Below are 15,964 nucleotides of genomic sequence, written 5' to 3' on the forward strand. Positions count from 1 at the left end.
AGCTAAACTCCTAAATATCCTAAAAAAAAACTTAAAAAAAGCCAAAATTAGCCAAAACAGCTATGTAGCTGAAATATTAGCTAGACTCCAAAATAGCCTAAAAAAATCTTAGTAAATGCCAAAATAGTCCAAAAAGCTAGCAGAAAAAATGTAAAACCGTAACCTTTTAACATAATTATAAATAATAAAAAGCAGGAATATTATTCCAGAATAAATCAACTTAAACCTTAAATAACTTTAAATATTTTACCCTCCATAAAAACATATTTTGTCAAAATTATACAAGTTAGAAATTAGCGCAATATAACATCGGGTCATTAATAACAATAAAATAAAATGATCTGGAGGGCCGGATAGAATTACCCGGAGGGCCGGATCCGGCCCCCGGGCCTTGACTTTGACATGTGTTTTAAGTTCTTCAGATCTAAAAAAATCTTTGATCGTGATCAAGTCTTTGTTTTCATTCTATAATCCTTGCTTTATTTTTCTAAAAAGTTTGAACTTCGAGAGTTTAAGCAAGAGAAAAAAGTATTAACATGTTCATGCATGTCTGAGGAAAGTGTATAAAATGTGTAGTGAGGAAATTTACAGTCTTAAAACATCTATAATCCCACTTTGTGCATTTCTTTTTTTGTGGATTATTTTTAGAACGAAATTCCCGTGATAAACGTAGTAACACTTTACTAAGAAACATAGCGTATTTTTTGGAGAACAGTCACATTTTTCTGCATAGTTTGGCCTGGTGTGCAACTTATACTCTGTTATATTCTATATTTAATCTTTTTATAAACATACATTTTGCTATTTTCACACTAACAGCCGGTTGTCTTTTCCCTGTCCTTTCCAGCTCACTACCACCAGAGGGCACTGTGGGGGTGTGAACGACGCAAACGAAGAAGCATCGTCCAAAAACTTTGTGATATTTTTCTTATTTGAATAGAGAAATGATTCTTCTTGTGTTTTTTTTATTTTTTTCCTTGCTCAGACTACCGCGGGACAGTAAGTCTTCAGACTGTGTTACAGCGAGACGGAAGTACCGCTGAAACTCAACGCTGCCATGTAGCCACGAGGCTAAAAACTCGATGGTATCTTAAGTTTATGAACACATTTTTGGACAAGAATTGAAGATCAAATTTGAGGGGCGTCAAAAGAGGCAGTGGACATGAATTTGAGGCGTGAACTGCGCTCAGTGTAAACTCAGTATTAGTCTATGGAGTGATATTTGTGCCACCATGTTGCAAGTGAAAGTCACAGTTTTGAGATAAAAACGTTCTAAATTGCAAGAGAAATGTAAAGTGTTAAGAATAAAACTTTATAATTTGCAAATGAAAATATTTAATATTTGCTTTCAAAGAATATTCTTGTCTTCATTTTTAGATGCGTTGTGTCTTCTCTCGCTCTCGCCCTATCTTTGATTTTGTGATTTTGTGTTGATGTGTTTCTGATTCATGTAATGTTTGTGCCAGCCTGCTGATTAAGATGAGCATCTAAAACATTTGGGCTTCAAACGCAAAAAAATGTCTTAAAACCAAAAAAGAAAGTTTTTAAAAGCAAATATGAAATATTTTCATTAGCAAGTTATGAAGTTGTATTCTAAACATTTTACATTTTGTTTGCAATTTAGAAAGTTTTGATCTCAAAACTGTGACTTTTGTGAGCAATATGGTGGCACAATAATCACTCCATACTAGGCCAGGCTTGGCAAGTTTTTTTGAGAATACAACCACAGGGGGGCACAACCAGAGCTTTCTTGTGCCAGTCCCAAGTTAGGATAAATGCAGAGGGTTGTGGGAAAGCAAAACCAACTTTAACATGTGAATCACAAACAGATGAGTTTGTGGCCGAATGTATCAGCTGGCAGCATAGGACACGTGTGCAGGGTTCGCGCAATGAGCTTAATCCAGTGTGGGTCCTAAGGCGAGACCCTTCACACTGTTACCTTTATCTGCGTAGCCACAAGGGGGCTCAAGCCTGGGTCTCCCTGTGCCGGTCCCCAACCGAAATACATGGTTGTGTCAGGAACCATTTGGCATTAAACTCTGTGAATCAGTGAAAGCTGATTTGCTGCGGCGACCCATGAAGGGATCAGCCGAAAGGTGAATTATACTGTAAAGCAACTTTTAGATGTTTATGTTCCTCTTTAGTATTTATACTCTTATAAATATGACTTATCCTCCAGAAAATACAGTAATTATTGCTCAACATAGCCTTCCTGCAAATGGTATTAAAACATGGCAGCACATGGATATTTTCCATCGACACTTCTGCAGATGTGATGTTAATACAGATATGGAAGCACATTAAGGGGCAATGATAAATGGGATACACTTTATCTGAAATTAGTTTGTTTCATGCTGCTGAACATTTACAGGGAAAGCTGATAAATTATCCCAGGAATTCTCCTGAAGGAATTCTTGCCATCATTTTGGACAAATAAATGTCACGCACCTCAAACTCCTTGGAGAACGTGTTGGTGCTGTGGAGCTCCATGACGTGCTTCACAAACTGCTTCACGGTCAGCGGCTCGTGGCCATCTGGAACCCAGGAGCAAACAGGTCATAAGCAGGGGCAGGCACTGCAAACTGCTCTGACCTATTTCCTGTGGCTCTCCTGACTCACATCTCATAAGCCGCCACCAAATATCATTGGTTGCGACTCAAATCTCGTGGTTCGCGACCAAATCACGTGGGTCACGATCAAATCTTGTGGGGCGCGACTCAAATCTCATGGGGCGTGACTCAAATCTTGTGGGTCACGACCAAATCACATGGTCGCGACTAAATCTTATGAGACGGGACTCAAATCTTGTGAGTCGCCACCAAATCTCGTTGGTCACGACCATATCTCGTGGGTCGCAACTAAATCTCGTGGGGCACGACTCAAATCTTGTGGGTCATGACCATATCTCGTGAGGTGCGACTCAAATAACTGAATACTCCCCTTCTCCCTCTCCCTTAGCCCTCCCCCTTCGTTTATTCCTCCTCGGATGCTCCAAACGGAGGGGGATGAAAAAATAGTGTCTAATATTTTGGACGTGACTTCCGTTCAATGATGTCATCAACATCACCGGTCCGCTAGCATTAGTGCAGCGCTTCGAGAGGTTGAATATCCGTAACAACAGCGGTTTTATAACTTTAAAAAGATCGTGCTAGAACATAAAGTCACTACTTACATTTAAATATAAACTTCTGTTGTTCAGAGCACCCCAAAGTGAAGAAAAGCGCTTCTTCGCGCAATGCGGTTTACTCTCGCGATAGCTGACTTTGGACCCCTCTGTTTGGAGTGGGAAATAATAATTCCGGACAGGACATCGACTTCAACTTCCACTCCAAATCAAGGGAGAGGGCTAAGGGAGAGGGAGAAGGGGAGTATTCGGATCGGGCAAATCTCTTGGGTCATGACCAGATCACATGGGTTGGGACTCAAATCTCGTGGGTTGCGATTCAAATCTCATGGGTCAAGACTTGAATCTTGTGGGTCAAGACCAAATTTTGTGAGCCGCGACATAAATCTCGTGGGTCATGGCTCAAATCTCATGGGTCGCAAGCAAATCTTGTGGGTCGCAACTCAAATCTTGTGGGTCGCGACTTAAATCTCATGGGGCGCGACTCAAACCTTGTGGGTTGCGACAAAATCTCTTGGGTCGTGACTCAAATCTCATGGGTCGCAAGCAAATCTCGTGGGGCACAACTTAAATCTTGTGGGTTATGATTCAAATCTCATGGGTCATGACCAAATCTCGTGGGGCGCGACTCAAATCTCATGGGTCACGACTCAAATCTTGTGGGTCGCGACCAAATCACGTGGGTCGCGGCTCAAATCTCGTGGGTCGCAACTCAAATCTTATGTGTCGTAACCAAATCACGTGGGTCGCGACATAAATCAAGTGGGTCTTGACCCATAGCTGCGAGCTGTGACCTGCGAGCAGCCTCGTCAAAGGTTTTATGCCGTTTTATACCATTGATTAAACATCGGAGCATCTTTTAACTTGGTGGGTTCATTTTGTCAAACATATTTTATCACATAATTTTACGGTGTTCACATAGAACTGTTGCTACCTCATACTAGCGTATGTCTGCTACTTACAGTCAGAAGGTGCTTGGTATGAAGTGTCAAAGTGGTGTAAATCTGGTGAATCTTGCTCCAGACCTTTTCTTTTACGGCAGACACAGACTGCAATTATTAATTGTCCTTCATGATAGATCTTCTAAAGGTCAACCATCCACATGTCACTAACAAATTTGAGTCTATCTGGTCAAAAGTCAACCTAGTTTAACTTTAAAACCATGTTCAATGGCAGCGATTGAAAATAGTCTTAAAAATGTGTGTGAACATGAGAGTTTTGAACATGTAAGCCTATAATACGCATTAACATAGTCTTTTCATTGAAAATAGTCGCTTGAATTCACTGAAGAGGGGTTGAGAAAGTAGGATTAGTCACATGCACTCGTATTAAGGGTTGACCCGTTTGACTGTTGCAGCTTTCAAAATCAAAACTGTTGATCTACAACCGTTCATGTGATCAACGTGAATTAGATGATTCTGACGAGGAGAAAAGTTGCTTTTCATATCACCTTTGCACCAATTTGCAACACATTGCTAACTTGGTGTTACATAACAATGTAAAGTAGCTTTTCTCCATTTTAGAATCAGCTAGAATTATGCTAATTCTGTTTGATTGCGATATTTGAAAGAACATAAATACTGGAGCTAAAGCTCCTGGTCTTGAAACAGCTGCGGCTATGAAAGGGTTAAGTGGTTTATGTAAAGTTCTCAGTAATATTAAAAATAAATGTAACCAAGCCACTAGGTACTTATTTACAACCCTGTCGGGACCAACACTTCATCTTCTATGACTACATCAACTGAAGGGAATGGATGCATTTTTTTCACCATATTTGAAACATTTTATTAAATACAACAAATGAGCTAAAATAGACAGGAGTGGAGGCTGAAATCAAAATACTTTAGATAAGGTTTTTATCTCTTTGAAAAGATCTTATACAACTGAGCTGGTGGATCTTGGTGGGTGATACTCACCTGTTGCCATCAGCAGTGGAGTGGAGGGAGCAGATACAACTTTAGGTGATGTGGTGTCGTCTGGGTAGAAATTAGCCGCCTGGAAACAGTTTCTGTGCCACAAGGAGACCAAAGTCTTCATGGGCAGGGAGCCGTTGGAAACCAAGTAACTGAGGATTTGAGAAGATTTTTACCTCCAGTAGATGAGTATGCCCACCAGAACCAGCAGGCAAAGGATGGTGAGAGTGGAGACGACAGCCAGAGGAACCACAGTCCTCTTCTCCGTCTCTACGCCTTCAACCAGCCCCACCCGAGATTCGTGGCTGCTGTTCCTGCCCTCTGTGGGAGGAAAGGCTCAAATTTTCACCAGGGATTTAAAAAAAAGACTTGAAAGAAACCAATAGAAAAACATTCTCACTGCAAAGTTTTAACGAGAAAAAAACTAAATCTGAACAACGGGCCAGATGTTTTATTTTGGATCAGTTCATGTCCTCTCAGCACTCAGAGCACCTTAAAGGAACCCAGAACCACAAACAATCATAACTCAAATATAACACTTAAGACACGTGTCAAAGTCAAGGCCTGGGGGCCGAATCCGGCCCTCCAGATCATTTCATTTTATTGTTATTAATGGCCCGATGTTATCTTGCGCTTATTTCTAACTTGTATAATTTTGACAAAATGTATTTACATGGAGAGTAAAATATTAAAAGTTATTTAAGGCTTAAGTTGATTTATTCTGGAATAATATTCCTGCCTTTTGATTATCCATATTTATGTTAAAAAGTTACAGTTTAAAGTTTTTAAAAATTGGCATCCCGCTAGCTCTTTTGACTATTTTTTTTCATTTACTGAGATTTTTTAGGCTATTTTGGAGTTTAGCTAATATTTCAGCAACATGCTAGCTGTTTTGGCTAATTTAGGCTTTTCTTTTTAAGGTTTTTTAGAGTGTTTTGGAGTTAGCCTAACACTTACAAGCAAGCTGTTTTGGCTAATTTAGGTTGTTTCAGTTCTTTAAGATATTTTGAAGTTTAGTTAATTCTTCAGCTAAATGCTAGCTTTTTTGGCTAACCTTGCTTTTTTAAAGTTTTTTTAGGCTAATTTGGCACTTAGCTAATATTTTATCTGGCTATCAGCTTCAGCGTTTTCAGCTATCAATTTCAGCATCCTCAGTGGCCAAATTCAACTTACAGCATTATCACAGGTAATTCTATATATCTAGTTCATAATTATGTTAAAAAGTTACGGTTTCAAAGTTTTAAAAATTTAGGTTTGGTCTGTTCAATAAACTGGTAAGGTGTGTTTTGGAGTTAGGCCCCCTGTATGATTGGGTTTGACACCCCTAACTTAGGGGGTGATGCCAGTTTTAAAAATGGACTAAGACGACCATAAAGTAAGAGGTTAAAAGCTATTTTGAGTTCAGACCCTGTAAGGAGATGTTCAGTTACAGAGCCAGCAGTTCTGTTCCAGTTCAGGAAATCCAAATTTACAATTTACAAATTTCAGGACAGTATGCCTTCAAGAAAGTACAATGTTTTATCTTCTTTCAATTCTTTTAAGCATCAACTGCAATCGTCACTGCTCAGGTCTCCGAGTCGCTGTGTTGCCGTCAACGCCATGATGAGCTTTGTACAGCAACAAGCCATCTCCTCTCCACAACGTCAAATTTGCTGAAAATCTTGCATTTAGGTTGCTGAACTTTGGAATTTAGAGTTATGCGACCTTATTCAAACAATTATGACATAACTCTAGCTCCTGAACATTCTCCTCTATGGACTTCCAATAAAAATCCAGAAACTATCAGACTATCATTTATCAACTATCATTTTTTTTTTTTTTTATAAAACTTGAACTGTAATTGTATAAAAATCATAAGGTATTTTTTAAAAGTTGAAAAGCTGAAAGAGCTGATTCCATGCTTTGTAGCTTTTAGGTGTATTCACAACAAACGCGATTTGCGCAGTGTAGGCGGACAGTTTCAATGTTAAGTCAATGGAACAGACGCAATATGAGGCGATCTGAAGTTCCACGACGCGATTTGAGCAACAGGCGCGGCGCGAAGGTCTGGCAGCAGCTCGATTTGAGCGGCGAAGCTTGAATCGGGCATTGCAACAAGAATTTAAATATCTGAAGTTTGACAGGTCGCTGGGTCATATCTGCCAATCAGGAACTCAGCTTTGGGCATGTGACGTTTTCAGTAACTTGATCAGCAGGTAGATCAAATTAGATTAAGTGGGCTAATGGTACTAATTCAAAGTGAGCGTTTTTGTCCTGAACTTTCAACTATTTCCTTAACCTGCTGGAGGCGCAGGCTTGCAGAGCTCATACGGCTACTTTGAGGCGAAGGCACGATACACTCTGGTTAGATCACTCACGCAGTGGAGCTTACTACTTTCCGGCAGACAGAGAGCCGCTGCGGGATGCAGAGGCTGTCGGCTCAGGTCTCATCGAGACATTAAAGAAAAGGAAAAAAAGTCTCCTAATTTTATTTTTACCCCTCGGGTTAAAACAAGACAGTGAGTCTTCAAGCACAGCCACAGAGACACAGAAAAACAGTGGAAGCGGCTTTCATACAGACACAGTCCCCTGTACAAGGAAAATCTTTTAATAATAATCATATTCACCCAAACATGGAGACATGATTACTATTTTTGTGGAACTATTCACAATAAATAAACCTGATTTGTTTCTCAACATCATCTGTGTCTTCCATACATTCTAAGTGAGATATCCACAGACACCGCTTCTTATAATGATTCTCTTAAATGCATTTGCTGGTAGCTCCTCCCATATGCAGCCGTGGCATCAAATCCATGAATCCATTTTTTGCCAGGCGACAAGCATTCAATTTGTCGCGCAATGAAAGAGAGGCATGGCACGCAAATTTGTCACGCGAATCGCATTTGGTGTGAAAGCACCGTAACGGTTGAATGGTTTTGCCAGTTGAAACAATGCAGAAGTTTAAAGCTTTGAAAAGGAAGTTTTGAAGGACGTGTCACATTTAAATCCATGGAATTGAAAATCTTATATTTTGCCAAATATTTTAGAAACCATAAAGCACATCCAATAAAAAGCAAAAATCTCTGTTTTTGGCCAATAAGCTAACGAAAGTGGAAAGCGAATCTCATTAGTACAGTGTGCAGTGTACAGTTTGATAGCACTTTTCAATCTTTCTCTAAGGCCCAAAGCTCTTTACAGTCACAGTCCCATTCTTCCACGTACAGACACATTGACACACTTTTCCTTCAACCCTTTAACACCAGAGCTTTGGCTCCAGTGTTGACATTGTTTAGACTACCATAACTCTTCAACCGTTTATGCAATTGTTGTAATTCCCGCAAATTCCAAAGCGGAGAAAAGCAGCTTTGCAGTGAAATGTAGCCCTTTACCGTAGTGAAGTGCTTACTCTGTCGTTGTAAATCAGTTGATTCTATAGTGGGTAAAAGCAGCCTTGTGTCCTTGTGCAACACTTAATAATGTGTTGCATAATGACAGAAAGCTGCTTTTCTCCTTGTTAGAACACGTGGATTCATATTATTGGCATAAGCGGTCAAAGATATGGTATGTCAAAGAGCAAGTGAGATTTAGGAGTCGCCGGTAACATCTCTGGTGTTAAAAGGTTAAACCATCCTGTTGGGAGAAATCAAAGAAAAGTAGTGGAAAGTTCAAACAGTTTACCTTTAGCTTGTGTTTGCTCCTGTGCTAGCAGGCTGGCACCTGCCAGTCTGACTGCAGTGACAGGACGAGCTGGTGAAGGATTTCCTCTTTTGTAAGATAAACGCTCTCCAATACTACCTCCCCAAATCCTCTTTTTGCTCCATCTTTCTGAATGTTCACCGTTCTTCTGACCTGCTTCACGCTCAGAACCCTTTGAGTCTATGGTGACAAAAACCAGCCTGTTGACACCTAGATGACCCTGATCATCTTCATCAAGCATCACATGGCTACTACTGGTGATAAGCAGGGGGGAGTCGGCGGAGGAGGGGTTTTTCCCAGCTGGCAAAGGAAGTACACCTTCTTTTGATGGATAGTCCATCACACTGCTCCCAGATGCAAACTCTGTTCCAACTCCAACTTTAAAGCTTTTTTCTCCTCCAATGCCCTTGCCATCAATTCCAACAAACTCTCCAGAACCATTCACATATGGAGTCCCACTTCCATTCTTTGGAGCCCTACTTCCACTTTTGGGAGTCCCACTTCCCCTTTCTGGAGAGTCCATTGTCCCACTTCCACTTTCTGCAGCCTGTGGAATCCCACGTCCACTCTCTGGAGACTCTGAAGTGTGACTTCCACCCTCTGGAGTCTCCAGAGTCCCACTTCCACTATCTAGAGACTCTGGAGTCCTACTTCCATATTCGGGAGTCCTACTTCCACTATCTGCATTTTGTGGAGTCCCACTTCCACTTTCTGGAGACTCTGGAGCCCCACTCCCTCTTTCTGGTTTCCTACTTACACTATCTACAGTCTGTGGAATCCGACGTCCACTCTCTGGAGAATCTGGAGTCCCACTTCCACTCCCTAGAGACTCCAGAGTCCCACTTCCATTTTCTGGATTCCCACTTACACTATCTGGAGTCTGTGGAATCCCACTTCCACTCTCTGGAGACTCCGGAGTATGACTTCCACTCTCTGGAGTCTCCAGAGTCCCACTTCCACTCTCTGGAGACTCTGGAGTATGACTTCCACTCTCTGGAGACTCTGGAGTATGACTTCCACTCTCTTGAGTCTCCAGAGTCCCACTTCCAATCTCTTGAGCCTCTGTAGTCTCACTTCCACTCTCTTGAGTCTCTGGAGTCTCACTTCCAGCCTCTTGAATCTCTGTAGTCCCGCTTTTGCTCTCTGGAGACTCTGGAGCCCCACTTCCACTTTCTTGAATCTCACTTCCACTCTCTGGAGTCTCTGGAATCCCACTTCCATTCTCTGGAGTCCCACTTCCAATCTCTTGAGGCTCTGTAGTCTCACTTCCACCCTCTTGAGTTGGTGGCGTCCCACTTCTACTCCCACTGTCTGATGCCCTTCCAAGTGTGTTCCCCTGAGTTGTTTTCTCCTTGTTGGTTTGTGAGTCATAGCTTTCTGTCATATCAAACTGCCTCCCATTGGTCTTTGCCCTCTGATATCCCATGTCCATCTTTTTTATTTCTTCACCTTCATCTTCATTTTCAGCATCTATTTCACCTCCTGAAGCTTCCTTATCTCTTCTAACTGTCATTTTAACTCCCATCAACCTGTTCCTTTCCCCAGTATCAAAACTTGTGGCCAGGCTTAAAAAAACTGAAGCCTGAGGTTGAGTTTCACCTGCTGTATCCCATTCCCCCTTGAATCCACTGCTGTCAAGTCCAGAGCCTAACCCACTGATCTCCTGTGGGTCGTCTGACCAATCAAAACCCCTTGAATCAAAAGAGGACATGACAGAATCCCTGTCCTCACTGCTTCCTGATTTCTTTTCACTCTCATGATGCAGCACTAGCTTGAAGTTCTGAATAGGGTGAGGACTTTGCTGAGAATAAGAAGTGACCATGTGTGAGACATAACCAGTTGGTGGAGGAGTCTGGATCTCTGAACCCAACAGCAAATGAACCAAAGATACAACCTCAGAGTACATGTTTTTATGGAGGGGAGGAGTGTGGTGGTATTTGGTGATAGGTTCACTGAAGGCTTTGAGTGAAGGACGTGTGCCGCTGTTTCTGTTTCCTTCAGTAAAGTAATCTCCTCTAGAGACAGAAACGGCAGGGGTTTTGAGGTTGATTCCATTCAGGAGATTAGAGGAGCCTTCAAGGCCAGAGGACTCGTCGATTATTGGCCTCTCAGTCGTAGATGAAGATGCTTTTACTGCAAAAAGAAAAGCCCAAAGCAACAAAAGGGTCTTCTTTTGACAAATAGGTCATCCAAATAAAGACGGAGTTACTTCCAAGACACACTAAAGCATATAAAACCACAGAAGGAAAGAGATCTGAGCGCCTTCAAAATAAGATCTCTACTGATTTCTACCAAAAGGCACCAGAAATGATGAAGACCGCAATACCAAAGTAAGGGTAACTTTTAGCCTGATTTATTGAAAGGTATAAGAGAAAAACCACCACCAGGGGAAGATGCTGAGCCACTTTTACTGCATGCTAAACACAAAGCTGGAGTGGAATAGTGTAGATCTTTAGGAAATGAGAAAAGTTTGACCTTGTCCAGTGACATGCACAAAGAAGGAAAGAAAGTCAAGTCAATTAGCCACATCAGAGAGCAAGAACGCCACTAATTATCACTCCGTGTCTAATCAACCAGCTCTTATCATCATGCCTGTCATTGATGCCAGCAGAATGTATGCTACACCACCGATCAAATCTCCCCTTTGATTGCAAAGCACAGCAGTGATGACCCACCAGACACATGATGGCAACAGAAAAACAAGCGTTAATTCTACCTGTACACCTGTTGTGTTTAGCACATTTGTCCTACAACTACTTTGAGGGAGGGGACAGCAAAAGCGATGGTCTTACCATTGAACATGGGCTGAGTTGTGTGCTGCAGCACTCTGAGTAAAGATGAGGTGGTGAGGGATTTGTAGACCGAGTCTGCAAGAGTGTTGCTGATAGTTGCAGAGTTTTTCTTGATCCAGACGGATGATGGGGTGGAGGACTCAAAGCCGGTGGATTCCGGCACAGATCTGTTCGGCGGCAACAGTCTTTTGTCCTTTTCTTTCGCTGGGAGAAAAATGTGCCAAAGGTTGACTCAGTGGCACCAAGGACGGAATGAACAAGTGTGAAGCCCCAAGAAACCACAACACAAGGCCAGGTCATGTATGAGCTCAGTTCAGCCAGTCATTACCGTCTACTGTTTTTAGTAAAACCCATCCAGGGTTAGGGCTCAGCACAATAACATCTTGGACATACAGTTACGCAACAAGAGTAGAAATCTAAACAAAATCTGACCTGGAATGGCAGAGGCAGGCACTGTTTCAGAGGTGGTGGAGTCCAGTGGAGAGCGGGTGAACATGTCCTCATAGAAGATTTCTGTGACTTGGGTGGTGTCCACTGGAGGAGTATACAGGTCTACGTTAGGAAAGGCATGTTCACCGGTCTGCTCTGGAGGCTCGTTGCGACCAGACTGTGGACAGAAGAGACAGTTTAGCACTTAAGGGTCCAGGACTTGAATTTGTGCAAACACAGATGGCCAAACTGCTTCCACTCTTGATCATTGAACTTCAAAAAAACAATCTTCTCCCATCAGTGTCTACTCCTCACCTTCCCCCAGTGGCTCCATGTCTTTGGTAGAGGAGGGGGGACTAAAGTTTAAGTGATTGGAATGGAGAAATGGCCATCCTGCTCTCTCTCCCTCTTCAACATGTGCCAAAATTCACAATTCAGTTTATGAATGAAAAATCCCATCCAAAAAAATAAAGTCTGATGTTATTTACACATAATATGTGCGGCCAAGATGCACATTGCTGCATTGCCCACACATTTTCTAAGGCTAAATTAGGGGTCTCAAACTCAATTTAGGCGGGGCCGCTGGAGGCAGAGTCTGGGTGAGGCCGGGCTGCATCAGGATTTCCACAAGAAAAGCTCTGATAAAACATTCCAATGTTCTCAAATATCTTTGTTTTTAACACAAAATAATGAAACAACATAAATAAATATATTCAAACATTAATAAAAAAAAACAAATAAATCAGTAATAAATAAATAATATAATAATAATGACCATACACCAGATACAGATGACTGAAGAAACCACATATTGACTGACTGACTAGAGAAAACAAATGATTTTTATTTAGTTTCAGGTGTCAGTACTAACAGCTCCTCCTTCAGAGAGAGAGAAGACCCGGTACCGAGAAAATCTTTGAAGGATTTCATTTCTTGCAGATTTTTGTAGAACTAATCAAAATAAATAAATCTGATCTATATGTCTTCCATTCATTGGAGGTGTGGTGTGCTAGAGCGCGCACTGGCTGTATCAGCGCACATTCGGGGGCTGCTTTCCATGGGGGTTTTATGCAAACACGCGTAGCAGAACTTTGGACTTCTACTTGCGTTTACACGGACTAGAGTGCGCGCCAACACAGCCGGTGTGTGAACTTTAAAATTCACAGACACGCGCGGCCTCAAGCTCAGGATCACATGTTTATCAGGCGAGAGCAGCAGATCCTGTGCGGTGAAAGAGGGTGTGTGGGGTAGGGGTGTGCCAAAACATTGATATTGCGATATATCGCGATATTTAGTCCTGCAATCAATTCTCGATCGGTTCTCACCAAGTATCAATATTATATTTTCATTTGAAGAGGCTGTTGCGCTGAGCGTCTGAGTCGCGCACCGGAACTATTGAGCAGATGGGCGCGTATCGTCTTTTAATAGCGATGCATGCGCTCGTTCGGGAGAAGCACCGGTGAGATACAAGCTCTGTAGCGCGTGTGAAGCATGCCTTCCTGTCAGCATTTATCCTCCATCTGTAGGAGATCCAGCCGGTAAGAAGTGACTTTGTCTGAGTGCTAGAATGTCAGTGATCACTTACTTCCTGTTTGCTGTGGGGACTGGCCGCGTGCTTCGCAGTTGTTTGTGTGTACTTCAGGTACCGTCGGGTTTTCGCTTTCATGCACTTCAATATTTAACCTGCTCGTGTACGGTGTAACTTTGGTAAATTTATAATGTGACGTTTTCAAAAGATTTAATCACTTGTTGCTAATGTTAATTTAAAGTCATTCTTAGATAAAAAAAGCAGGATTTGATGTATGAACTTAAATTTAAATGTAATTAAAATCTTCTTCTTCCTTTCCTTTCAGCTTTTCCCATCAGGGACTCCACAGCGAATCAGTTTCCTCCATCTAAGCCTGTCTTCAGCATCCTCCACTCTAACACCAGCCACCTTCATGTCTTCATTCACTGCATCCATAAACCTCCTCTTTGGTCTTCCTCTAGACCTCTTTCCTGCCAGCTCTAGACTCAGCATCCTTCTACCAATATATTCACTGTCTCTCCTCTGAACATGTCCAAACCATCTCAGTCTGGCCTCTCTGACTTTATCTCCAAAACCTCTAACATGTGCTGTCCCTCTGATGTATTCATTCCTGATCCTATCCATCCTGGTCACTCCCAAAGAGAACCTCAGCATCTTCATCTCTGCTACCTCCAGCTCTGCTTCCTGTCTTTTCTTCAGTCCCACTGTTTCTAGTCCAAACAACATGGCTGGTCTCACCACAGTCTTGTACACCTTTCCTTTCATTTGTGCTGAAACTCTTCTGTCACACATCACACCTGACACTTTTCTCCACCCATTCCAACCTGCTTGCACTCTCCTCTTCACTTCTTTTCCACACTCTCCATTACTCTGTACTGTTGACCCTAAATACTTAAACTCCTCCACCTTCTTTATCTCTTCTCCCTGTAACCTCACTCTTCCACTCTGGTTCCTCTCATTCACACACATGTACTCTGTCTTACTGCGGCTAACCTTCATTCCTCTCCTTTCCAGGGCAAACCTCCACCTCTCTAACTCCACCTCCACCTGTTCCCTGCTCTCACTACAAATCACAATATCATCTGCAAACATCATAGTCCATGGTGATTCCTGTCTAACCTCATAATGTGGGTCTGATTCGCATATTTGATTTGGCAAGATTTTACGTCGGATGCCTTTCCTGAAACAACCTTCTGTATTTATCTGGGCTTGGGACCGGCACAATGAGACCCTGGCTGGGGCCCCCTCGTGGCTACATTAAAATAAAGTACATGAATTCACTGCAAAATTAGGGAGGTTGCTAATTAATTGAAGCACTTAAAATTATATTTATTGCCATTATTATGTGTGTTTTGAGGTTTTTACCTATTGACTGACCAAATGGTAAATGATAAAGATTGGAAAAATAATCTCAGTGACAGTCTGAGTAAATCAGCCTTCATTCTTTTGGAGGTAGATAGCTGTCACTACTTGACTTATTTAATATTTGTTCTGTTTACAACAATTCTGCACTAAGTAGTGTCCCTGCTGATCATGTTTACTATTGTTAACATTGAATCTGACAGATAATTCCAATTCAGTTGGTGTCAATGCTTGTCAAAGACATAGTATTACTGATTTCAGCAATTTTGCACAAAAGTGTCTATAATTTGTTGCACAAAATAAGAAACGTTGTTTATTATGATTGCGTTTAAGCTAAAAACGATAAATGGGGATATATTTTCCCAAAAAACATGTTCTTCTATATAATGCCAGTTAGAGAGCATTTTTACCAATATCGCAGTATCACGATATTATCGATATTGTGAGCCATGTATCGCGTATCGTATCATATCGTATCGTGAGGTACCCAGTGATTCCCAGCCCTAGTGTGGTCGGGTGCTACAGGTTTGCGGCGCGGAGCTTGTGGAGCTCTGATTTAATAGGAACAGTCAGCACGTTATAAAAACGTATTCCTCGACATCATATCTGTCTCCTCTTCATTCTAAGAGAGACATCCACAGACAGAGCTGGTAGCTCCTCCTACACGCGGCGCGGCGACAGAAACACATTTTTTGACAAGCCGTGAGCAGCAAATTCCCGCGGGGCACGCGAATTTGTCACGCGAATCGCATTTGGTGCATCATGACTCCTCCTCCGCCCAGCTGATTGGCAGAATAAATGAATGAATGAGTGAGGCACTGGACAGCCCGTTGATGTCCCGCCCTCCAGAGCCATATACCTCACCATGATTGGCTCGTTCAACTCTGCACACAACTGTCATTCATATCAACCTTGCGGGCCGCACTAAGATTAATCTTTCATATTATACCACAACACAACCACAAATTATCATCCCAGGGGGGCCACGAGTTTGATACCCCTGGGCTAAAAGTTGTTGTTGATCGAACGCATGAACCTAACCTTACTGTAACCATTCCTATAAATAAATAATAAAAGTATGATCGTCTTGCTCCATGTAGGGCTGGGCGATAAAACGATAATTATCGTTATTGCGATA

The 15,964-nt window shown here is 42.0% G+C and overlaps 1 protein-coding gene across 5 annotated transcripts in view; it reads right to left on the minus strand.

Moving 5' to 3' along the window:
* ptprz1b (protein tyrosine phosphatase receptor type Z1b) overlaps positions 1–15,964 on the minus strand; it is a 115,253-nt gene that overhangs the window by 24,415 nt on the left and 74,874 nt on the right. For 2 of the 5 annotated variants that reach the window (XM_024265129.2, XM_024265132.2), the window contains exons 13-18: positions 11,940–12,114; positions 11,508–11,711; positions 8,698–8,895; positions 5,214–5,358; positions 5,041–5,132; positions 2,449–2,534 (exon numbers count right to left, since the gene is read on the minus strand). In XM_024265129.2, coding sequence (XP_024120897.1) covers positions 2,449–2,534; positions 5,041–5,132; positions 5,214–5,358; positions 8,698–8,895; positions 11,508–11,711; positions 11,940–12,114 — 900 coding nt within the window. The remainder of the gene's footprint in view (positions 1–2,448; positions 2,535–5,040; positions 5,133–5,213; positions 5,359–8,697; positions 8,896–11,507; positions 11,712–11,939; positions 12,115–15,964) is intronic. The other 3 variants (XM_024265131.2, XM_024265130.2, XM_024265133.2) reach the window with 2 other exon arrangements.

This window comes from Oryzias melastigma, unplaced genomic scaffold (genome assembly GCF_002922805.2).
Source record: "Oryzias melastigma strain HK-1 unplaced genomic scaffold, ASM292280v2 sc00288, whole genome shotgun sequence".
NCBI lineage: Eukaryota > Metazoa > Chordata > Actinopteri > Beloniformes > Adrianichthyidae > Oryzias > Oryzias melastigma.